The sequence below is a fragment of the Pygocentrus nattereri genome, chromosome 11 (assembly GCF_015220715.1).
Source record: "Pygocentrus nattereri isolate fPygNat1 chromosome 11, fPygNat1.pri, whole genome shotgun sequence".
Taxonomy (NCBI): Eukaryota; Metazoa; Chordata; class Actinopteri; order Characiformes; family Serrasalmidae; genus Pygocentrus; species Pygocentrus nattereri.
The window spans coordinates 25,325,236-25,352,123 of NC_051221.1; the positions used below are offsets into that span (position 1 = coordinate 25,325,236).

The 26,888-nt window shown below is 38.2% G+C and overlaps 1 protein-coding gene across 2 annotated transcripts in view; it reads right to left on the reverse strand.

Moving 5' to 3' along the window:
- Nucleotides 1–365: 365 nt before the first annotated feature.
- cib2 (calcium and integrin binding family member 2) overlaps nucleotides 366–26,888 on the reverse strand; it is a 29,124-nt gene continuing 2,601 nt past the window's right edge. Inside the window, exons 2-7 of one of the 2 annotated variants that reach the window (XM_037542844.1) lie at nucleotides 24,685–24,719; nucleotides 21,223–21,287; nucleotides 13,980–14,091; nucleotides 11,108–11,255; nucleotides 10,712–10,907; nucleotides 366–1,336 (exon numbers count right to left, since the gene is read on the reverse strand). In XM_037542844.1, the coding sequence (XP_037398741.1) occupies nucleotides 1,315–1,336; nucleotides 10,712–10,907; nucleotides 11,108–11,255; nucleotides 13,980–14,048 (435 nt within the window). In that variant the 5' untranslated portion in view covers nucleotides 14,049–14,091; nucleotides 21,223–21,287; nucleotides 24,685–24,719 and the 3' untranslated portion in view covers nucleotides 366–1,314. The remainder of the gene's footprint in view (nucleotides 1,337–10,711; nucleotides 10,908–11,107; nucleotides 11,256–13,979; nucleotides 14,092–21,222; nucleotides 21,288–24,684; nucleotides 24,720–26,888) is intronic. The other variant, XM_017708353.2, reaches the window with a different exon arrangement.

Genomic DNA, 26,888 nt, shown 5'->3' on the forward strand with positions numbered 1-26,888 from the left:
GTAATGAGAGTGCATTTTCCCTTTGGTGTCTGACAAGGAAATCAGTTCCTGCCCATAACTATTATGAGAGTTAATAATTTTGTAGTCACATCAGATCAATACAAAAGTTCTGTGTGTACAACTTGATGTATAACATATATTAAGCCAGAAATTATATCACAACCATTCTTTAGGTTTTTCCTATGAGCAACCCATGATGATATACTTCATTCTATAGATATAAATACTCAAGCTATAGAGAAATTCAGGCTTGCCACTGTAGACCAAAATTAATATTATACAAACTGGACTGTATGTCATTATCACATTCTTCTAATTGGTGCAAAAGTACTCAGTCAGCATGAAACAGATGCACACAGTCAACAAACGACAGAAAATTGTTTATTCAAAGTTAAGTCAAATGCCCTCTATAACATCAAATACTGGAAAAAAGCCTGAAGTTAAGAGACAGGTGATGCTATCACATGTCACGTTCATACTAGAGAAGGGGAAGAGCACAACAAAAATGTATGGTGGAATATAAGACAAGATGACAGAGCCCTTCGTTCAACTGGAGAACAGTTTGATATGATTGTCGTCATGCTCCAGTCCTATAAGCAGTACGAGAAACAAGATAACCAGACACACCAAAAGCAATTTATAGCAGGGGGCAAACTTAATGCAACTCATGCATTTCATGGAGAAAGATTGCATAGCTGTATAAAAAAAAGTTTTTTTGACTGTGATGCCAGTGCTGTGCTTTTAGCCCTCTTTTTCTTTCCCTTGCTTTTTCGCCCTTTCTATCCTTTATACATCTCTACATTATGCCAGTCTTCCCTTCTTCTTCCGTCTTCATCTGTCCACCTCTGCACCACATGTATCTTAATCCTAGGTGAGAAGAATCATCAGGAGGAGAGTCTGACATAGAGGAATAAGACTATAAGAGCAGTCCATACTCTAGTCTTCCTCAAACAGCACACAGGTGCAGGGGCCACACAGACCCTAAGCCTCCAGGTGTTTTTTCTTCCATTCTGAAGATCAGAAACAGCAGTGCAACTTTTCCAGCAGGAAAAAGTCATGCATTTTGTTGGTATTCCTCTTTCTAAAATGTGCTTCCTCAGAAAAAAAGGTAAATACAGAGCCAAAGAGATCCAAAATCCTGTTTCCCCAAGTGAGCACTGTTTGAAAAGGTCTAGGTAAGAACTCTTCAGAGCCGTAGAGGACAGGCACTACTATGGTCTCTATGTTTCCAAGGTTTTCAAGAAGATTTCAAGTTGCAGTCAGGAGCTCCAAAGAAGTGTGACTGAGTAATCTCTCATGAAGAAGAAAGCCCTCTTAGATTCGTATATGGAAGGTGCTGCATTAGAGAAAGGGAAAAAGAGAAGAGGGTGGGGGGAAGAAACAATTTATTAAGAAGAAATACTCTTTTTCAGATGTATTCATAAAGTTGGCACAACTATGGCTTTTCTCAAAGAAAATAAATCAGAACATTGCTGAAAAATGGGACATAATGTGTTCCAGTACAGTAGCAACAGCACAAAAAGGAACAAATCTGTGCTACATTCTGATTTATAACCTTGCATTAGACCACCATCAATGCTGTCTGAACCTGCAGAAGACTGCAATTGTCCATATGTCTGTCTGCAAGTACAATGGGATATAAAGACAAATGAACAATGGAAAGTGGAACAGATGGCTTTTGAATACATTTTCCCTGTGAACAGAGAATAATATTAAAAAAACCTGACATAAACACCAGTAAAATACTCAACAAAAGGTACTGCTGCATATTATGCTTCTCTGATTTTGTCAGTTAGAACAAGTTCTTAGGTATTACTTTTGGATGCTAAACTAACCTTTTTTACCATAACTTTGACTGACGAATAATTCATAATTCATGAATAGCAAATAAATAAGCAAAAAACAATAACATTTATCACTTCTACAGAACATTAAACAAAGCAATTAGACGAGACATTTTAAAATGGCTTCTTCTGCTTTTCTCTAGACTTTGTAATATATTATTTCCCCTTCATCCTTTATTTCCCATTATCCACGATGGATGTGTCTGAGCAGCAGGATTCAGTGGAGGTTTTGCTGAAGCACCCTTGCACTATGTCTGAACCATCCTTCACACTCCATTGTGCAATACTTCACAAGCAGTGGCAGATTGAATCTCCAGATCGTTCCATGTATACGTGGCTCTCTCTCTGTCCTAAGCTCTTGGCAGCCACTGCCCCCTACACTGCTTCCTCTCCGTAACGACTTTTTCACTGAGAAATTTAGCACAAACTGCTCAAACAGAGCAGCTTACTGATAAGACTGATAAGGTAACATTGCACAATATGACAACAGTGAGAGTATGAGATACCTGCCTATATGACTCACGGCAGGAAACAATCCGGTTCTGAGCAAAATTTAGTGACTTTGTGTATATTTTATATACACACACACACACACACACACACACACACACACACACACACACACACACACACACACACACACACACACACACACACACACACACACACACACACAGGCCACTTTATTAGGTACACCTGTTCAATTGCTTGTTAACACAAATAACTAATCAGCCAATCACACTTGTTAAAGTGCAGACCGAGCATCAGAATGGAGAAGAAAGGTGATTTAAGTGACTTTGAACGTGGCATGGTTGTTGGTGCCAGACGGGCTGGTCTGAGTATTTCAGAAACTGCTGATCTACTGAGATTTTCATGCACAACCATCTCTAGGGTTTACAGAGAATGGTCTGAAAAAGAGAAAATATCCAGTGAGCAGTAGCTGTGTGGACAAAATGACTGGTTCGAAATATTAGAAAGGCAACAGTAACTCAAATAACCAACCAAATCTCTGAGGAATGTTTCCAGCACCTTGTTGAAAGTATGCCACGAAGAATGAAGGCAGTTCTGAAGGCAAAAGGGGCTAGTGAGTGTGTGTGTGAATGTGTGTATACATATATATATATATATATATATATATATATATATATATATATATATATATATAAAATTTCCCCTACAATTGGTGTACATTTTTACGATTAGTGTTTAGTGTTTTTTAGTGTCTATTTAAATTATTTAAATTCCCACTTCCTGTTTACAGTCTTTCTAATGTTATTGCTACACCACGGGGTCTGAGAGTAATGCAATTTCAATACTCTGTATGTCCTGTACATATTGTAGTACTGACAATAAAGCTGACTTGACCTGACAAGACAGAATTACAGTCCAGAACAAATCTATGTTACTCTGGATAAATGCTACAGTAAGTTCAAAACATTTTCACAATAACAAATTTCTCTGCAAAGTCTCTAGTGCTGAATGAAGTTAATTAATATACATTCAAAATCAAGAGGCCATATCCTACATTTGTCTTGGATTTTGTCCCCTCTCACGCCCAAAGCCTTCAAGAAGCAATCTAAGTTGTAACGCTATTTATAGCTAAAATATGAATTGTATGGTTTAATCTGTGTTGGGCTGAATATGCAGATATATGTTGGTAACATTATGACATTATAAACAATTACTTTAAAACAGGCTGTTCTTGCAGTTAAGTTCCATATAATATATGTTTTAAATATTGCATAAAATTCTATTGTTTTATTTAAAAAAAAAAGACTTTTTATGACATGGCACTTTAATTTCAGCTCATCTAGGTCAATTTTCCTGGTCATTTTCTTGTGTATCAAAGACTCAGTGCTTGGGTTTTTGCATTACTCTAAACTGCAGAGCAAAGACATACTAGCCTTCTGTCACTTTCCCTCCCTTTGTGGCAGTGAGGCACAGCTGTGTAGTCCCAACAGCTTGTAAATGTCGAGCAGAGGAACGGCTGCCCCATAAAATGCATTGGAACGCTTCACAGTCAAATTACAGTAGGACGCAGTTCAGGGAGTGCAAGCAAGATGAGCTGGCTTTAAAGATTCAGCACATACTGGCTGATTAAAGAATAAAATGGGCTGACTGTTCCATGTTGCTAATTTGGACAGTTATGCAATATACACAATGTATAACATATAGGATATACATTTCTTGCAAACACAAGTTCTGTTTAAAAGTTCTGAAAATGTGACTATTTCTGACCTATTCCAAACTATTGCAATAGGCAAGTAAAACTAACTAAATAAATAAAAAGAAAAACTGTTTTGAATAATTGTCTCATAATCAACAGTGTAAAAATGCCTAAACTATCAGCAAATTGCCCTGTGCTTTCATGATCTGAATATGTAACAAATAGAATGCCTCAGAAATGATATGTAGAAAACTAATATACACTCACCTGCCACTTTATTAGGTACACCTGTTCAATTGCTTGTTAACACAAATAGCTAGTCAGCCAATCACATGGCCGCAACTCAATGCATTTAGGCATGTAGAGGTGGTCAAGACAACTTGCGCTGAAGTGCAGACCGAGCATCAGAATGGGGAAGAAAGGTGATGTAAGTGACTTTGAACGTGGCATGGTTGTTGGTGCCAGACGGGCTGGTCTGAGTATTTCAGAAACTGCTGATCTACTGAGATTTTCATGCACAACCATCTCTAGGGTTTACAGAGAATGGTCCGGAAAAGAGAAAATATCCAGTGAGCAGTAGCTGTGTGGACAAAAATGCCGAGTTGATGTGAGAGGTCAGACGAGAATGGGTAGACTGGTTCGAGATGATAGAAAGGCAACAGTAACTCAAATAACCAACCAAAATCTCTGAGGAATGTTTCCAACACCTTGTTGAAAGTGTGCCACGAAGAATTAAGGCAGTTCTGAAGGCAAAAGGGGGTCCAACCTTTTACAAGCAAGGTACGTAATAAAGTGGCCAGTGAGTGTATTGTTGCGTCAAAAAATGGGAACTTTACAGGAGAAAGAAAAAACATTCAGGCCTTTCAGTGTAAATTCATGCAGAGATTTTACTCCAAGCAATTTTTGACCACTTCTGTTTTTTCTTACAATGAAAAAGACAGCTGGAGATGCCTTCAATGGAGACACACGGTTTCTACAGCAACAACATAAAGGCCATCATATTACAGATATATATTGATATATATTGTTGATGTCTTACAAAAACCTCATTCCATTTTTTTGCATTTTTATTTTGAAATGGCAGCTGCTTTTTACATTGCGTAAATGTTTCATGGTGAATGCACCAAGAAAAAATTTAGTTATGAGTCCAAAGACAGGACATGCAAGCAGCTAGAAAGCATATTTCATGACACTGGCAACTGTTACTTTCCAGCATCTAAAGTGATGATTATTATGTCTAGTACAGACATACAGAACAAACATCCCTACTGTCCCTGTTTGTGGCATCCTATTTTTTGATGTTGTTTTATAGATGATCATCTATAGTACTGGTGTTCATCACATACTTACATTATGTACATTATGCATCCATCCCTAAAATGTGGCTAAAATTTATGAAAATAAACAAGAGACCATTCAGCCTGACTACATTTGCATAATACTAACTGACTCAAACTAGTTTTCATCCATTATTACAAGAGTCACCAGTTTGGGTGAAGTATTTCTAACCATTAGCACTGATTTACAAGTTAAGTATCAAATTTCACTCCGTTCCTCGCATTACTCTGGTAGTAGAGTCTCTGGTGATAAATGTCCAGTGTGCAGGAAGCAGCTCTGCCAGCCTGTCTGCACTCAAATGAGAGGCCATGGTGGCACTTCAGTGCAGCACTGATGAGGGCAGAGTGCCTCTAAAATGATTAACATCACTACTAACCAGGGTAACATTCTGCGTCCATCAACTAGCCAGGGACAGACACTAATGGGAGACAAAGTCTGATGGATAGGAAAGGAGAAGCTGTGCTTCTTCTGTTCAACCTTTCATTCCTTTAACAGTGCATTTCAAAGGCTCTTTTTTCTCCCTCTTACAATATATCTTTTAAGCAAGATCAAACACTGAAAAATATAATGCACTGAATTTACTTCAAATCTCTAGATCAATTTTACATGAACAACATATATTACATCAACACAATTAATGCTAAAGTAAGAAAACCAAAAGACAAAAAATTTTGCTGCGCAATATACTACTATAATATACACTCACGGGCCACTTTATTAGGTATAGGTAAAAGGTTGGCGCCCCTTTTGCCTTCAGAACTTCCTTAATTCTTTGTGGCATACTTTCAACAAGGTGTTGGAAACATTCCTCAGAGATTTTGGTTGGTTATTTGAGTTACTGTTGCCTTTCTGCCATCTCGAACCAGTCTACCCATTCTCCTCTGATCTCTCACATCAACAAGGCATTTTTGTCCATACAGCTACTGCTCACTGGATATTTTCTCTTTTTCAGACCATTCTCTGTAAACCCTAGAGATGGTTGTGCATGAAAATCTCAGTAGATCAGCAGTTTCTGAAATACTCAGACCAGCCCGTCTGGCACCAACAACCATGCCACGTTCAAAGTCACTTAAATCACCTTTCTTCCCCATTCTGATGCTCGGTCTGCACTTCAGCAAGTTGTCTTGACCACCTCTACATGCCTAAATGCATTGAGTTGTGGTCATATGATAGGCTGATTAGTTATTTGTGTTAACAAGAAATTGAACAGTACTAATAACTGTACCTAATAAAGTGGCCAGTGAGTGTACAGTCATATGCAAAAGTTCGAATACACTGAGTAATGTTATGTTTTTTCTAAGCAATAAAGTTATCACCCCCAAACTTAAATATGGCATTTTCTTGATTACATAAGTACACAATTTATTTGCTGAGTTTAACATATTAGAAAACAATAAAACAAATTATAAAATGTCACAACTTTTGCACAGGCCACATTTTAATATGTATGTCTTTTCAATGTATTAAATTTAGGAATTAAACAGTAACTGTGAATCAAAATGTGCAGAAGTGTGTTCTCCGTAGAGGATGTATTAACTTATTTTTGCTTAGAAGTCAAAAAAGTATAATTTGACTGGGGCACCCCAACCAAAATGCTAAGGCTGCATATATAGCTACTTCATTAGGTATTAGGTACTTTTTTAGCCACCACCATGTCAGTGCCATTGCAGTGCTGAGGATGATTCATTAAGCAAATAATACCATCTCCGTTGCGATCCAGTGGTGGTCCTGAATGATGAACCATGTGAAGGGGCACTCAGACATTGTACAGAGAAACAGAGAGACTACAATCTGTAATTGCAGAGCTACATAACACACATATATGGTAAGTGGACATGATGAATTGGACCATGAGTGTGGGTACTAGACACCTAATAAACATAATAAAATGGCCAGTGAGTTTACAGTTATATGCACAATGATCCCTGATCACCCCTGCTCAAATTACATTTTTTTGTTCCCAACTACATGGCCAAAAGCCCATGAACACACCTTTTAGTTATTGAGTTCAGATGTTTAATTGCTAATAGATAGCACATAGCCATGAAATCTCCATAGACAAACACTGGGGTCATACTAAATAGCTCAGTGACTTTAAACATGGCACTGTTATAAGGTGCTACCTTTGTTACAAGTCAGTTTTTGACATTTCTGCCTTGCTAATTCTCCCCAGTCAAATATAAGTGCTGTTACTGTGAAATGAAAGTGTCTAAGAGCAACAACAGCTCAGCCATGAAGCAGCAGACCACACAAACACACAGCTATCTATGCTGAAGTGCATAGCATGTAAAAATTGCATCTGTCTGCAAGTACAATTGTCTGTTGCACCCACTCACTATAGAGCTCCAAACTGCCTCTGGAAGCACCATCAGCAAAAGAGCTTAATGAAATGGGTTTCCATGGCTGAGCAGCACACAAGCCTAAGATCACTATGTGCACTGCCAAGTGCCAGCTGGAGTGGTGTAAAACACAATGCCACTAGACTCTGGAGCAGTGGAAATGTGTTCTTTTGGGCAATGAATCTCACTTCCACACTTCACTATCTGGTAGTCTGATAGATGAATCTAGGTTTGGAAGATGACAGGAGAACACTACCTTCTAGAATGCACAGCGCCAACTAGGGGTGCAGGAAAAAAATGATTCTTAGATGCATCACGATGCAGATGTGAATGATTCTGAATCGATTCACAAATGTCAAAAAATGATTTTCTAAATTTTAATTTATAAAGTAATGTTACATTACATTACATTACATTTACATTTAGCAGACGCTTTTATCCAAAGCGACTTACAAATAATGTGGTACATAGAACAAACATAGTCAGGCCTTAAAAGGAGGCCAAGGGGTAATAGCGGGGTAGAGAAGGGAAGGAGGGCAAGAAGGAGATGAGGTTGGTAGTGGCTAGATTTGCAAGAGGCGATTAGAGTAAGTGCTCCCTGAAGAGCTCTGTCTTCAGGAGTTTCTTAAAAATAGCGAGGGACGCCCCTGCTCTGACAGCGGAAGGTAGCTTGTTCCACCATTGGGGAATCAAGTATGAGAACAGTCTCGATTGCTTTGTGTGAATGTTTGGCAAAGCTAAGCGACGTTCATTGGAGGATCGCAGCGGCCGGGCGGTGCTGTAAGCCTTTAGGAGCGAGTGCAGGTAGGAAGGAGCCTGCTCTGTTAACACCTTGTAGGCAATTGTAAGAGTTTTAATTTTATACGAGCAGCAATCGGTAACCAGTGGAGCTCAATGAGCAGTGGGGTGACATGCGCCCGTTTTGGTTGGTTAAAGACCAGACGCGCTGCAGCATTCTGAACCATCTTCAGTGGTTTTACAACACAGGCCGGGAGGCCCGTCAGTATGGCATTGCAGTAGTCGAGGCGTGAGATGACCACTGCTTGTACCAAGAGTTGGGTGGCTTGTTGTGTTAGCAACGGCCGTATCTGTCTGATGTTGTACAGCACAAAGCGGCAGGACCGAGCCACTGAGGCAACTTGGTGGGTAAATGAGAGTTGGTCATCTACCATAACCCCCAGGTTCCTAGCAACCTTTGTCGGGGAGAGTGAGAGTGAGTCGATGGTTATGGTGAAGTTGTGTTGAATGGATTGTTTAGCTGGTATAACCAGAAGTTCAGACTTGGACAGGTTTAGTTGAAGGTGGATGTTGATGGAATGCAAGGGGCGGAACTTGGAAGTGGGTAAGTGCAGCGCCCGGACAGTCTGTGATGTGTACATAATAAAAACACAACTGGATGAGCGATAAATTTGACCGGCACCGTCTGCATTAAAAGCTAGTTTAGGTCAGGAGTCACAACCCAAACGTTAAGAGAAGCCATTTTGTCCTTTCAACAAAAATCAGACCTCCTTGGCAGCCACAACATTTAATGCCCAGTATGTGCTAATGTCCTAGTATAGGCTAAAAAATCATGAACAAAAACACAGACTTAATTTGCTCTGCTTCAAGCTTTAGCTCAGCTATAGCTACTTTCCTTCCATCTCTGCCAGAAAACTTTTTCTCAGTTAGAGCAGCTTATTGTAAAATGTCTCTCAACGTTCTGCTGTTTTACGAGGCTGAAGTCGCTTCTTGTTCGAATTTTTCCATTCCATTTTCCGTTCCGGCACCATTTAAGGTGGAAAGGGAAAATTTGAAAGAGAAGCGACTTCTGTTTCACAACTTTTTAGTGTTTGAAAGTCTCTCATTGCAGATTTAACGTTCCAGGAAACCAACTACACTACTCAAAAATGCGAATAGGTGCATTCATCTCCAAATGTTCATCTTAGCTAAATCTCTCTCTGCCTTTTCATTCACTACTAGCCAGGAGACTGAGTGTTGCTAAGTGACCTCATTGAGAAACAGGGCTTTCATGCTATGTTGCACACGTCCAGTCTTGCAGATATTTTATTGGTACAGTGACCCCTGACTCTCTGGAACAAAACCAAACCCAAAGTTATAAAATCACTAAAGAAAACAGGCAGGATGGCTGTGACGTGCTGCCTGGACATCCACTGCCACTGGATCTTATTTCACCATAACTGTGCATTTTATCACAGATAAGTAGCAGCAGCATCTAATGTGCTCCAAACAAAAGCATTGAATGAAAGCCTTCCAGTTCACTTGCCACATCACTTCCATTTGTTATTTTAATAAAACATATTGGAAGTAAATTCATTATGGATCATTACAAATACTTTGCTTTAAAAGTAACAAAGCCCTCACACAGAAAAGAGATCCTGTATAGAAAAAAAGATGCATCAAGATGCATCGATAATCGTTTTACATCACATCTCAGCCCTCTGAATCGTAATCGAATTGAATCGTGAGGTGCCAAGAGATTCCCACCCCTAGTGCCAACAGTAAAGGTTGATGGAAGGGGCATAACTTTCTGGGGCTGTTTTTCAGGACTTGGGCTAGGGAAAGGCCCTTTCTGCTCCAACATGACTCTGTCCCTGTGCACAAACCGTAGTTTCAAGACAGGGTTTCAAGTTTGGTGTGGGGGAACTCCAGTGGCATGCATAGAGCCCTGGCCTCAACCCAGCTGAACTTTTGGGATAAACTGGGACAACACCTGTGACCTCACAAATGCTCTTTGGATCGAATGGGCAGAAATTCCCAAACACACTAAAATCTTGTGGAAAGCCTTTCCAGAAGAGCAGAGCTGTCCATATTAGTCCATAACAATGGTGATGGTTTTGGAATGGGAAGCTCATATAGGTATGATGGTTAGGTGTCCACATACTTATGGCTATATAGTGTAAGTTAACATGTTCTCTACAGGAAGAAAACTTCTGCATACAATCATGTACATGTGCAAATTACATACACATTTGAATATTTTTTTTCAAGGCACAACATTCATATTAGTAAGTAACATTCTGTACCTTAAAAAGTCAGGAGCCCTGGAGATCATGTTTTCAAAGTCAGCGAAGGAGAGCTTACTATCACCATCCAAGTCAGCCTCCTCAATAGCCTTCTCACACACCAAGTTCACCTCTTCTGGAGTCAGTTCCTCCTTCGTCAGCTTGTTCAGAGTTTTCTCAAGGTCCTCCTTGCAGATGTAATTATCAACATTGAAATCTGCAAATGAAACACCATTAGGAACATTCAGTTAATGTCTGCCTTTTTTGGTCTCGTATAATATAACAGTATCATTATGAAGGCTATGAAATAAATGCAAGTTTATTAGGCCCACTAAAGCCACGACACAGAGTAGTTAAATTTCTATAAGGAAATACATTACAAAATTTATATGGGCTAATGAAAGGAGGCTCTGTTACCATATATTTTGAAAGCATAAATGGCTTTTAGCTCTCTAGGGGCCATCTCACTCAGGACCGAAAACATGTCCACAAAGTCATTGAAGCTGAGGTTCCCTAGGCCGTCTTCTGAGAAAGACTCCACAATCCTGTCCCGGAATGGGTTTTCCTATAGAATACACATTGATAAGACCACTGCAATAAATCTTCAAGTAAAAGCATAGAAAGGGTGAAAAACAGATAAGATGTTGCAGTATTGTGCCATTTGTCAGATATTTGCCAGTGCAGGATAATGGATGCTAAATCGTGAGCCTAAAACATTGCAGTAGGTAGGCCTATGCCTAAGCACTACTGTATGTAGCACTTACAGTGCCTAAGTGTGTGCATAACAGCCAGTTCTGCTGAGTGAGAAGCGTGTAAAATGGAGAAAGGCTGACTCTCTGTGCTGCTGCCCATATATTTCTCTCCCAGTGAACTCTCCAATGGCTGCAAGGAATTTTTATGCCCCACACAATCGGCTGACTCAACAGCTCTGGGTACAGTGCAAATAGTGCAAGGAAGAGAGGTCAAACCTATAGTCTAAGCTCTGGCTCTAGTTCTCTACAGCATGCCTCCTGTCTAGGATTTTCCTGGATTGTCCTGGATTTCAGAGGTCTGTCCAAGAAAAAAAAAATTCTTTTCCTGGATTCAAAATTTCTCAGAACACAAGCATTTTTATATAGTAGCATTTGATTTGGACTACCAGATAATTGCCCAAACCCCACTCCATCACCCAGTAAGAGAGCAAACACATTTTGTTATTGCATTTATATTTTTGTGGTGCTCACTACACCACAAACAATGCAAGTGGCCCCCCAAGACACAGAGAGAGACAATGGCCTTAAAGCAATGTTTTTTGAAAAATCTAATTTACCAAATAAAGGTCTATGATGCTACTGTTGCTAACAAGTGATGCAAGCTTATGACCACAACTTAACAATATGCAAACTGCACACCTAATTCATCACATTTTTGTCTCAAATTGCAGCAAACAGGCCTTTCTTATGTGGTTTCTGACACTGTATGACATGTTCTTTTCTATAAAATGGACAAAAATATTGCTGAAACCAACAGCAGCCTTTTCCATTTTCATAGATATCAGTATGTCATACAGTGTCAGAAACCATGTTAGTATTTCTTATTAAGTGTATATATTCAATCAAAGAAAGAGTTTGATTGGTTTGGAATAATCTCAATGTAGCAGCAACTCTTTCAGAACAATGCACTGTCAGCGGCATAGGCTGAGGTGGCAACCCTAAGTATGAGCCTATGCATTGCTAACAGCTCCTTGTGTTCCAGCATTTGATGTGATAGTAAAATGTTTCTGAGCTGTTGAATTTGTCATAAAGGACATGCCTCATAATGCAAGGCCTTAACACAACTGGGGGTGCAGTTGTTTTTCATTAATATGAATAGCTGCCCTTTATATCTTTACACTGTATGAACATTTCATAATGAAATGGTTCAAATTGCTTAATAATAACAAATTATACAGTGTACACACACATTCATGCACACATATTTTCTAAACTACTTATCCTTCTGGGTTAGTGGGGGGCTGTGCTGGAGTCTATCCCAACTGTCATTGGGCATAAGGTCATGTATCCTCATTCCACACAAATTATAGTCAATAACAACTTGTCTTTCTTCTAAAACTATTTCAGAGATACAAGAGTTCATTATGATAATGACCTTTTTCTATTATGAATACAAAAGAATGATAGCTTGAAATTTGTTAATGACACTGTAATTGGAAAAGCAATTGTCCTTGTATGAACAGAGATTTTCTCCTAAAACAGCTAAACATAGCGTAGCTGATCTGAGGTCAGAATTAGGTCAGTACAGAAAAACCAGTCTGTAGACTATAATGACAGGTGAACAGCCTTTGGACTGGGTTATGTGTCATGAATCAATTCACTTTAGCACTCAAGGGCTAATTTGCAGCCAGGGAGGAAGGAGAGGTTGGTAGAGATTTACGTTTATGAAGTCTAGAAAGACTTTTGGAGACTAGGTGCTGTCAGGGGCTCATCAATTCCAATCTGAGTGGTCTCCATCAGGATCTGCCACCTCTGACAATGACATTTACTGCCCTTCTACCCACAAGACGTCTTTACAGTGAGGAGCAATTATATCATCGGCAAGGAGACATTACAGTGGCCCTGGCTGAGGTTATAACATCAGATGAATCTGGCATGGCAGATGGCTTGTGGCAGGTCAGGAAGAGTTTACCAGAAGGTGTGATACTCAGCCAAATTCAGTCTTAGGCTGGATAAACCATAGCCCATAAAGAATGTCTAAAATGACGTCATATAATTTTAAAGAATAGTTCAAGGATACAACGTCCTACACAGAAGCAGAGCAACAAAAGTTTATTTTATCAGCCGACATCATGATGATCTAGTACACAACAAAAATGTATTGGCCAATCCACTTATTTTCACCACCATAACCAATCCATTTGCAAATAAAGAAGCTTTTCCCTAAAATCAGAGGCTTCAAGATTAACCGTATGCCTCTTTACAACCATAGAAAATCAGAAGCGCTAACATAATACGCTGAAACGCATCATCTCATGGAGTGTTAACTTTCACAAGCTTAGTGGTGTAATCTGCCCTTCCTCCCACGGGCTGTGCTTTGTCACATAAACAGCAAAGCCAGGCTGCCCATTAAAAACCAATTTCACACTATAAAAGCAAGTGTCTATTAGATTTGATATCATATCTAAAGTGCAGTCACAGTCATCAAACAAGTGTCTTGGTGTTTTAACAAGGGTAACACATTTTGTACGGCATGCACTTGTTGAATTAAATGCAAGACTGGTTGTTATTCCAAACTGTGTTACAGGTCATATTACCTTAAGTTCTGGCATGTTGACTATGAGAGCTAAAGGGATTTTAACATCAGGATCATCTGTGTAGTCCATCGGAACTAAATGTGGAGCCAGTTCATGGAATCTTCCATGTAACCTAGAAAGAACAGAACTGTAGGTTACTATAATTTTCATTTTGTTTATATCGAAATTGCTACCTTCTGTTTAACTAGAAGCAGAAATAACTAAGCTTAAATATCTGAATACATGCAACTGAAGGTGAGTCATAAAATAAATAATGCAAGTAATACACAATGAGATACAGAATCAAGAATGTGAGAGCTAGTTAGGTGCTCACAAATTCATAAGGCCCTGTTTAAAGGCCAGTCATGTCTTGCAACAACGTATCGTGGATCTTAATCAACTGAGTCTGCTAAACTGCCATGTCTCTTTAATCGTTAAAATTGTTATTTTCCTACAGACAGTAATATGCCTAGGAATGGCCAAATCCATAACAATCTACAGTACACATATACAATTTATTGATTTGTGAATCGATCTTCTAATGCTGTATATACAGGAACAATTATGCTTTATATTTGGAAGCAGATGTCTCATGGATAGCTGTGAAAAATGCACTTCTCATACATTTGAGAAATTCAATTATCAATGACCCCAACCTAATATAATATATCACTGGGCAAGAGGGAATATAATAATGTGCTTGGCCAAAGAGGCAGATTTCACAAGGCTATTTTGTCCATTTGCACCACAGAGAGACTTGGAGACCTTCCAGAGAGCTTTGGACTGATGACTCATTCTGAGCTTGGCAGGCAGTGAGAAAGAGAGGCTTCTACTTTAATGAGATAGGAAAAAACATATATTGGCACAATTTTTTTTTCTTACAAATGAAGGCTGTCAGGATACGTAAGCACAAGCAGGCATGTACCTGCACCCACACACATCCTCACACCAATACGAGAAACGACAGTGTGCAAAACAGAACAAATCAGACTTGTGTGGCCAAGAAAACTGCAGCATGTAACCTAAATCGAGGCTAATCAATGTCAAACTCTGGTGCTTTGAGGCCCTACAAATTGACAATTTTGATGCCTGAAACAAACCAACGGGCACTTGGAGAAGGTGTGTCAAAATAATTGATTCCATTTGGTTGACTGGAAAGTTACATTAAATCAGTTCCACACCCCCATGCCCTCCTACCCCGTTAAATCCTGCCCGTTCAAGGCCTTACACTGTTGCCATGGCAGCTTAATCTTTTCAGGCCATTCATCAGTGAGCACAACAATATGGTATGTCAATGGTATGTCAGATTGCAGGCAATTACGAATAAATCGAATTAATGGTTTCTTCAAGACAGATTTTGCTTTAGTACCTGAGACATAAATTCCAGATACATAAAACATGAAGTAATCAAAACTATAGTGATCTACGTATTGTTTGTACATTATTCAAACTGAATTAACAAAGAACTGGGCTTATTAAGATTTGCACTGGAGCTATAAGGCTAATATAGCATACAAGTGACACCACTTAGTATCACACACACAGCACACCTAACTCATTACACTTTTATCTCAAATAGCTCAAATAGACTTATACAAGGCATTATCTGTAAAAACTGACAAAGGTGCATCACATAGATAAAACAGTAGTAGTCTAGTAGTAGTAATTTTGTCCAGTGTTATAGATAACAGTATGTTAAATACTGTCAGAAATCAGAAGTCTATTTAGGAGTACTTAACCTCTCACCACTGTTTGAGGCAGGTTTGTGATAATGTAGCCATGCAGTCTGCATGATATTAATTTGTTGGGGTATGAGCTTTAACTTCTTAGCTAGACTTGCAGCTCCAATGCAAAATGAAACAAGCTAACTTTAAATGCCAAGCATGTCTTGACTGATCAGTTACATTTAGAGTAAGGGAAATATTGTGTAAATTAGATTTTTTTGCTGAACTCTTGCTTTTAATGCACCTTCTGGAACCAAATTAAGATGTTAGAGAAAGATGATAACCCATAATGATTGGTGATAACCCTTTGCTAACCTTGCATAATAGTGTCACACAGTGTGGTAGCATGAGAGCTGGACAGGAGGAAGAGTATGTTTTATGAAGGTCATAAAGTACAGGACTCCATTAGGTTGGGAGCTGATTGACCATTTTGTTTCCTGTGCTCCACTGGCCCTGTTATCAAACCCAATCTCAATGTCATTTGTGGAGGGATGATTCATCCACATGGATCAAGGGAGGCTTCTCTTTTCTCGCATAAGAGCTTGGTAGCTGGAAATACTGCTAAAGAACCTCATTACTGGTAACCAACAATGAAACAAAAGCTAAGAAAACCATAACTTATCAAGGAATGCTTGCATGTTCTGCAGACAGCATACCACAGGGTATTTTCTACAGGCTTCCTGCCATATAAAATGTTGACTAATCAATTGCGTTAACCATATGCAGTGCTAGCTTTCTGAAAAGTAGCTCTAGGGTTTCACAGTGCAACACAATCTTTAGCACATGGCTAGCACAGAGCAAAGAGAATATGGATGGTGCAGTAGAGTATACCTGCATGCCCTTCTCTTATTGTGCCCTAGAGCTTAGATGCAGCTGTGTGTTAAACATGAAAGCTTGATGAAACTTCAAAAGATCACACAGGGTGCCTTGATGCATTACAGTGCTCTCCATGAATGACTCCATCTGAGGAGCAATGAAAGACGTGTGTGATGTAGCGCTTGGAAGACAGGAGATAAAAGCCTGCAATGGTTCAGTGCTGAAGAATAAGCTCAAGCTTTAGTGGCCATTAGCAGCTAATATATTAAACATCTCATTAACCCCCCACTCCTTGGAAATTAATGCAACCTATTTTTGCAAGCAGACAAGCTAGTTTAGTATGTAGGCAGCTATGATTATTCTAATATATTTTTAAAATAGTGATGACTATAATTAGTTAATTATTCTACTTAGATCACTTTAATTATTAGAAAGTCATAACTTTAATCGGAATGATTATGTCATGTATCATCAGCATATTCTACTGTATGCGATAAGGGATCACTTGGCCTCTACATTAATGTTAATTATCTTTACCAATGAAAGTATGATCCATGACCCAAGATGAGTCACACTGGGATTTTAGAACAACAAACTTGATGCCATTACATTAGCTAAAGTCTACTGTCATAGTTTCTTCATCAAGATGTGCATTATGGTGCTATTTCAATTGATAACAATTAAAGATCATTTAAATCCTATATGTCATTGAAAATGCTTCAAAGACTACATGTCAAATGTTGAAATTTTATTGTTTTTTGAAAAATAGCTCTATATGCCCATTTTGAATTTGATGCCAGCAACACGTTCCTAAAAAGTAAGGATGGTCGCACCAAAAGGCTGGTAAAGTTGAGCAATCCTTAAAAGCAAAACCTGGTGGTTAATTGACAACAGGTCAATAACATAATAGGGTATAAAATGAGCATCCCATAGAGGCTGAGTCTTTCAGGAGTAAAGATGAGGAGGGGTTCATTACTCTGTGAAAGACTGCATGATCAAATAGTGCAACATTAGTCTCAACATAAAATAGCAAAGAACTTTTGCTTTTCATCATCTAGAGTGCATAAGATCATTAAAAGATTCTGAGAATCTGGAGAAATCTCTGTATGCAAGGCACAAGGCCAAAAACCAGTATTGGCTGGGTGTGATCTTTGGGCCCTCAGGCGGCACTGCATTAAAAACAGAAATGATTCTCTAGTGGAAATTACTGCATGGGCTCAGAAAAAAACTTCTGAAAAACACTGTTTATGAAAACAGTTTAGTGCTCCATCCACAAATGCTAATTAAAACTCTTAAATGCAAAGAGTAAACCATATGCAAACAGGGTCCAGAAATGCTGCCACCTTCTCTGGGTCTGAGTTCATTTAAAATGGACTGAGGGGAAGTGGAAAGTGTCCTGTGGTCTGACAAATGAAAATTTTTATATCTTTTCATAAATCATGGACACTGTGTCCTCCAGACTAAAGACCACTGAGCTTGTTATCGGTGTACAGTTCAAAAGCCAGTATTATAAGGGTGGATTTGCACATGGCACGGGTGACTGGCACATCTGTGAAGGCACCATTAATGCTGAATGATACAAAGATGTTTTGGCAACATATGCTACCATCCAGACGACATCTATTACAGGAAAGGCCTTGCTTATTTCAGCAAGACAATACCAAACCACATTCTGCATGTATTACAACAGCATTGCTCTGTTTACCAGCCTTTCGGTGCCCCCATCCCAGTGTTTTTTGAACGTATTGTTGTCATCAAATTCAAAATGGGCATATATTTTTCCATTTTTTTTTTTTTTTTTTTACACTTTGCACAACTTTTCATCCTAAGTTTTTTGGAAATGGGGTTGTATAAGTGGGGAAGGAATTGTCAAGCATATCCATTATCAACATCTGCAGTGATATAGTGACCGCAGTTCTGCTAGTCCTCTCTGTCTGTGGCTTAGGTTTTTAAAGTCTGCATCACAGAGAAACCTCCATATTACTGTCCATCATAGCTCTAGTAAAAGGTCACACAACTGCTAAACTGAAAAAAAGGCTAAATCTTGTGTATGATCATATCATACTATTAGTTTCTTGTTTCATTGTCCTGTCAATGTGTTAAACCCTCCACCTCTCACATAGTGCTGGAAAATTCCATCCTATGGAATCCAATACACCTGGATTAATTAACAAGAAGGTCTAGTCAAGTCTAGGCTAAACTCCAATGCATAATCAGGACAATAGAGAGGATCATTGGATGTTTTTGGCCAATGTTTCAGGACATTTACAACAGCAGGGTGATGAAGCGTATTGGCAAAATAACAGCTGACCCCTCTCATCCTGGACATCAACTCTTTGAGCCACTTCCCTGTGGTAGAAGACTCAGGGCCATCAAAGCCATCAGAGCCAAACATGTTAACAGCTTTCAACCACAGTGGACACTTTACACTTTAAACTTAAACTGAATCAACAAATCTTACACTATAAAATCTTACACTGCCTCCTGTAGCAAAACACTTATTTCCATTCATTTCTGCACATGTAAAGATATCCACACATTTCATTTGTACATCTCGTAAGCTCTGATCACATTAGCTGTTTTTATTATTATTATTCTTTATTCTGTGTTCTATTTATCGTATTTTATCTTTTATTTTACTTGATATTTGTTAACAGTATCTTTGCTTATCTGGTCTGTTTAATATGCAACAATGTAAGTATGTATGTAAATTCCTTGTAAGTTTTACATACCTGGTGAAATAAAGTGATTCTGATGTGATTTTGGTTCTAACTAAAACAAGAGTGATGAAATTCCATGTAGTTTCATCCTTGGCAGCAAAGGTGACAGAGCAAAGGTAAAGCACCTTAAGAGTATTCCAGGGAGAATCCATTCTTGTAGAGCGTAACATCACTATCCAAAAAAGAACCTTGTATCTCCATTTTTTGTGTTTTTTAACTTTTTTTTCTTTTTGGAAAAAAAAAAACCAACTGCCATTTACACTGTGTCAAATTTCATGAACATGCCAATTGAAATGATCCAAACTGTTACATTAACTTACAGTCAAAGTTACATTTGTCGTTCTGTAAAGTTACTTTTTGGAGGTTTTGTTCCAACAGTGACAACAAAAATGTTCCTTCTTATTATTTTCAAAGAAGACATGCATGAGTCAATCAATCATTTTTCAGGTCGAGCTAGTGCATGTGAAATGTGTAAAATGTATCTTTGGCAACCTAAAAGATGGAAATGATTTAACCATCTAAAATAAAATCAAAATTTCCCTACAGAAAAACCAAATGGAATACAATGTACTCTTAAAAGTTTCACTTTCAATGAGAAAATATGACCAGCACGTTTTAGTACAGCAGTGAAAATGTCCTGCCAGTGACTCAGACTGGGGGGAAGTACCACAGTTTCAGCTGAGCAAATCAGAGTACAGCGTTGCGCTTCTTTATGACTATAATTGGGTCGTTTGACTGTAACCCAACGCTCTGCCTCATTCCCCTGTATCTGCTTTTAATTTCTTTGAGTAGTCACTTGATCTTCGAACAACGCCGATTAACAGCATATCCTGGAACCTGAGAGCAGTATGTCAATTCCATTAGAAAATAAAGTGAGCAATTTGTTTTATGTATGTCTTCCCATTGCATCTAGGATAAGGATGGATTGCAGCCAGAAAAACAAACAACTCAAGAAGCACTACTGCCTCTTATGGCCTAATCTTGCTGCTCAACCATAAATTAAAGGGAATGAAGGCAGCATGTTTCAGAGCTGACACAAGGCTTTGTGTGGGGGCTGGAGGTTTGGGATGTCTGCCCCTAATCAGAAGATTGGGTTCCAGGTCTGTCGAAAGGGCTGCAAAGTGATCCATGCCCAGGTGAGAAGACCAACTCAAAGGTTAAAGAGTTTCAGGGAAAACATAACCACTCTTCTCAGAATACCAAAACATAGCCTTTGTACAACATTCTAGTATATGGCAGTTTTACTGCATTCCTAAAACTGAAATCCACTGAGAACAGCACTGAATTTAATACTAAAAATATATGAAGTATAGGCCAAAAAACTAAAAGAGAAACAGCTATTTTGTAAGAACGCTCTGGCTTAACTCTCATAAGCTATAACTAATGAATATTTATGTCTAGAAGCTGTAAATAACTGAGTCAATAGCTCTGACAGAAATGACACAGCAAAAAGGAAGGTAAGAAGACAAAGTCAATCTGGACAATAAAACCAAGAAACCAAAATTGCTCTAAAGTTTGTGTTGCCTCCTTCTAGAGAACAAATAATGGTAATCAAGTACTGCAAATAAGCACAGCCAACTGCAATCAACTACTAACTAAGGAATTGACTGAAAGTGATCCAAGGTTACATGTCAACATGTTCTTGGGGCTGTCAGATAGAACAATGTAAGAAATAATACACTTTTATTGTTTCAACCTCCCAGTTATGCTGTTGATTACTAATACAAATATTAGACAAATGGGGAAAAAAGTTAAATGTTTATCTGGAAAATTTACAATTTCACAAGCTGCGACTTTCATGTTGAACTGCACCAAGGAGTAACTATACAGTTTACATTAATTTATGAATATTATAATTTATGAATTTGCTCATAACCACAATAATTAATCCAGAACACATCTTACAGCTCATTTTAATTATGACAAAACTACTGAAAAACTAGTGAAATAATTCTATGTGACTAATGAAGTACAACAGAACACTAATTACAAAATAACCACTACCATGAAGGATACCCATCAACAGCAAAAGTCCACTTCTGGAGAGCTGCCACAGATCCAAATAGGGCCTGGCAGAGAAAGTGAAGGATTAGTTCTTCTGGCCCTAGATCTCATTGTTCTGGTTGATAAATCTGGGACCTATCCAAATAGAAAGCCATCGGTACAGCTGAGTTGGCTGAGTCTCAACAGCAGTGCTGCAGTTGGGCCAAGAACACTGCATCTACACAGCAAATACTAAAGGCACAGAGAGGGCTGAATCTTTGTGTATTTGCAATGACACAACGGCTTGTAACTGAGACAATATCGTGTTAGTGGTTCAGCCAATTACACGCATTGCTGCCTGGCCTGCTCCAGGGGAAGATTTTAATAGAAGCACATGGAAATGGAAAAAAAAGACACAAAGACTTGGATATAAATTGTGGCTGGCTAGGATGTAATCTCACTGTTCCCCTTTACTAAGACACAGTTATTCTTAGTCAAAATTAATTCCTGATGACTGTTTCTGGTACTGCATGGGGTAATATTTTAATTTTATTTCTAAATACATGAAACACTCAGGCTTTGTAATTCATCTGTTAAATGAAAATAGTAATTCAACATATGTACATATTTAACATATGCACAAATAGGTTAATGAAAAATCTGTAGACCAGAACCAAATTGAAGCTAAGTAATGTCATGATTGTCCCCTCCCGGTCCTGTCCATGTGTTCGTGTTTTGTTTTGGTCTAGTCCACGTGTTTTCTTTGTTTTGGTTTCCTAGTCCGGCCCCTTGTTTTGTGACTCCGCTCCTGATTGTCGCCACCTGTTTTCCGCCTGTCCCTCGTTATGCCTGTTTTGTAAGTCCCGTGTTTGCCCTTTGTATTCACTGGTCTTTGTACTGTTTTATCATGTTTGTATGTTTGTTTGGTGTTTCTGTGTTTATCATGTCTGCACCCCAATCTGTTCGCGTTGGGTCTATGACCCTGGAATGTATTGACCATGACCCTGGATTTGCTCATAATAAAAGTCACTTATCTTAGCATTTGCCTCCGTCTCCTCGCTCCCCGTTACAAGTAATAACAGCCTTTCAACTCATGACATTTACAGACACTTCAATCTTATGGTAATCTCAACAAATAAATAAAAAAGCATGAGCTATTTCCTACATATACCATTTCAATAAGATTCAGCACTGAGAAATATAATTGAAACAAGACCTGAATATGCCCCAAAACACCAGAACAGGGCTGTTCCTAACCAGAGCAGGTGTGGCAGGCATGTAGGTACACATTGCTGTTTCTGCTAGGTTATGATCAATACGCCTAAACAGTAAATCCTTGTAATGTAGCCATTTGATCAGCCCAGCTCCAAAGTGCAGCTTGAAATGTAATGGAGGAATCCATTGTTGTGTGCTAAGGAAGGTAAACATGTATGTACATTAATGTGTGCTGAAATATCAAAGTTAACTTGGAGATTGTGATAACAGAACATCAGTGGTCTGAATTTTAGCAAAGATCAACGATTAGGACTGTTTCCTCTCAGCAGCTACTGTGTAAGCATTGCAACAGTGTTTTATAGATAAGCATTCACCACAAAACAACTAAACAGTTGCATAACAACCTGTTTTTTTTCCATTTTGTACAAGCCTGCTCTGTGTACTGTTTATTAATGTATGACGTCATGCAACGTATTCATGAAATGCCAGTGCCAGTAATATCTCTGTCATATGTCACATACTGTAAAACAAGCCTTGTAAAATTTACAATAAGTTACTGAAGCCTAGTTTGCAGTAAAGCAAGATAAATATACAGTACATACAAATTAAAATGGCAGAGGTTTTGTGTAATTTTAATATCACAGTTACTATTGTACTATAGATTCTGTAAAATAATCCTAGAGGCATACAGGAGTACAGAACTGATATGGTAAGACTATAATAAACTAGGCATATAACTATCACAATGTCATGGCTACTACCTAAAACACTACAGACAACTACAACAACACTAATAACAAACAATGTGCCGATTCACTGACTCTCATCTCTCATAACTACACTATACAGCTAAGACAACTAAGGCACTACACATAACAACCTACTAATTTACAAACAACTATAACATCACACAGCACTTACATACTGATTCGCAACTACACCTCTTATAACTGCAGATAACTATAACACAATACACATACATCTATTAATTCATCAACTTCACCTCTTATAACTACACATAATGTTTCTATGTACAGTCTACAGATAATTATAGAACTACCCACAATAAAAATCTACTGATTCACTGGCTTTATCTCTTCTGTACAGATAAGTACAGAAGAGATAAATGTATGCTGTACAGATAAGTATAACACAACACCAACCTACTGATGTACTTACTTCAGCTCTTAACTTCACTCAGCTAACTATAACACTAGACGTGGGCGATTTAGCAAAATGTAATATCACCACACTTGAGATTGTTTTTAAATTGGATTACAGTATTTTTAAAATGTGGCTCCAGTTTGTCTGTTCTAACTGATCACGTCAGAAAAAATAAATATTGTTACACATCGTGTAACGTGAAAAAAAAACATCAATACAACACACACTGTGCTGCAGCAAATCAAATTAAACAGAACTATTTATGCTCTATGTTAATGTAACATGTAGTTGGGAAGTGATGTTAAGTACTGATGATATCCACAATATAGTCAGAGAAGCATATTGTGACACACTGTGATGTAATTTACCATAATAATGTTACATATGGTCACACTGCCCAGCTCTGCGCTATACATGAAAAACCTTTCACAGACTCCACTCTTATAGTTGCACTCTACATATAACTATAACATTACACACAATGATTTACTGCTTCAATGACTCAGTGTCTTATAAATACACATATGACTATAACACTAACACTAACAACAGCCTACTGCTTCACTAACTCCATTTCTTATAACTATACATATAACTGTAACACTACACACAAAATCAACCTGATGATTAACTGTCTCCATGTCTTATAACTGCACTCTACAGACAACTATAACACTCCACACAACAACCTACTGATTCACTGACCACACATATTACTGTAAATATACACAATATCTCATATATTTAAACATACACATTAAATACACATTAAATGTACTTTTAATAAAGTACTGCATATTTCTGTTAATGTTGTAGAATTGAAAACAATGTTTTTTGTTTGTAGAGACTTCTGGTAATTCTGAGGATACAGTAAACTGTTAAAAATGTACAGCAACTCCCAGAAATAACTGCAGCATACAATACCATACTATAATTAATAAAACAGAATATTATCGCAAATATTTACTGTCAAACTACAGCAACTTTTCAAAGTGCAGACAATGTATTTTCATAAATAAAATAAAACTTCACTAAAATGCAAAATATTTCACTTTTACCCACTTTATGACAGTGCTATCATACAAATCCAGACTTACAACTTACCGAAGGATTTCTTTGCGTGTGAAAAATGTGCAGTCCTGCAAGAACAGAGAAAACATTTAATTTATAATATTGGATTACTGTATGTATAAACAGTATTTTTTATAGACACCTTGACTGATCTCTCACCTGTGTTAACTATGTAGTTAAGCTGAGTTTTACATTTATATTGCATTACTGCACACAGGTGAACACACAAGTCCATTGTTACCTCGGGGAATTTTGTCTATGGATACAGCGGGGTTTAATGTATCACTCAGACGATGATGCTGTGTCTGAGAACCACTATCTATCATGTACACGTGATATGAGACCAGGCAATATTATCAGGGGGAATGGCCGTATCTATCTGCATGCTATGTCTGTCTGCATGCTATACAGCACTGCTGTCCTCAGTCCTGAGATTGCGTTCTTACCTCATACCCACACAATGTAGCAGTGCCAGTGTAAGCGGACAGTTTTATTGGCTAGTAATTAATCTCTCCTTTATGATGTTTACCCTGCTTTCGCCTGCACACTTGAGAAAAAAGAAAACACATCCCTGAATTCCCCGGAGACGCTTGAGAGGGAGCGCTTTAAGAATTTATGGGCATTAGGCTTTGAATATTGTTAATTGCTCATTAATTTGAAATATTGGGCCTTGAATGTGTGCAATGTGAGGTAAGGCCACACAGCTAAGAATTATTAGCACCCTGGATAGACGAGAGAGTGCTTAATTATTGCCAGAGACAGAACGCGGCCCACATATCCAATAATGATTACATGCTCAGAGAAGAAAATGGCTGTTTGGTAAAAGGCATCATTTCTCATAATCCTCCCATGCAGGCATGGTCTGAATACTGCTTTGAATTTCATAGGTCTGTAAAATATCCTTCAATAGTGCAAGTTACATAACAGTACAGATTATGTAATCTGACAATAAAAGAATGCAATCAGCTCAGTCAACCAAAACAGGCAAATGACCTTTAAATTGTTACCATGATGTTGACAGCAGCACTAAAATTGATATTAAAAAGGCGCAAAATATGCCAACTGCAACAGTAACCAACTAGAAGCAAAGGAAACAATTTCATGACACGCTCAAGAGTGGTTATGTAACTAAGGAAGACTCAGCTGATGAAGTACAACTGACAAAGTTATCCTTATTCAGACAAATGGTCAAGCGCCACTAGTCAAGAACTGCCTGATGTTGATTACAGAGCATGCCTTCATGCTCTGTAATCAACATCAGGCAGTTCTTGACTAGTGGCGCTTGACCACTAGTGAAGAAGTGATAGATGTTGACACTAGTCATTTTTCTACCTACAATTAGCTTGAGATGTTTAAAGACATGCTTCAAGAGGCCCATGGTCCTTGACACTCGTAACTGTCTCATTTACTAGAGCAACTGTATCATATTTCCCCAATCATCTTGATTTTTCCAGTTTAAAGTTTTATTCTTCCAAGGAGCAAACAAATGAGAACAGCAGAACTGGATATATACAGAAATTACCATAAAGACTGTGCTGACTGGAAAAGAAAAGAAGAACAGCATTTCAAGGCTTCCTCTCAGATTGGCTTGGTATTAATTATTAACTGAATGGCTTTAGAACTTCAATAGGCCAAGATGATGTTTCTCCAGTACACAACACTACAGATCACTGTTACAATGGACAAAAGCATGTCCTTCTTGCATGTTCATACACAAAGACAAGCTACTCTGCTCAGTGAAACTATATTTCCATCCACAGGATATGTTGAAGTCCAGTTATTGCATTGATTAATACATAAAACAAAGGAGCCAAACAGAACACACAACAACTCCACACATATGTAACTAGGATATGGTTTAAGTTACAAAAGACAAAAAAGTTGGTTAACTTATTAGGAATTTCTTTCATTACAAGTGATGTTAGTGTGTGCTGTGTTCAAATGCTTAAGACATAAGATGAATAACTTTGTCAACTTTTTCTTTCCTGCCTGAGCAGCCAAGTCCCCAGAATTAACACCACGGTGTTACATTAAAGCCTACAGTGTTCATCGAAGTCCTGCTGGACAAAAAATAACAGTGTAAAAATTTAATACTACTTTACACTCTTTAAAAAGATGGTTCTTCAAGGGTTTTATACAGAACTATGAACACTCAAAGAACCCTTTGCATGATTAAAAGGTTTTGCTTCATGAAAGGTTTCTTCAGACTGATGGAGAATGTGCTGTAGATGGTTCGA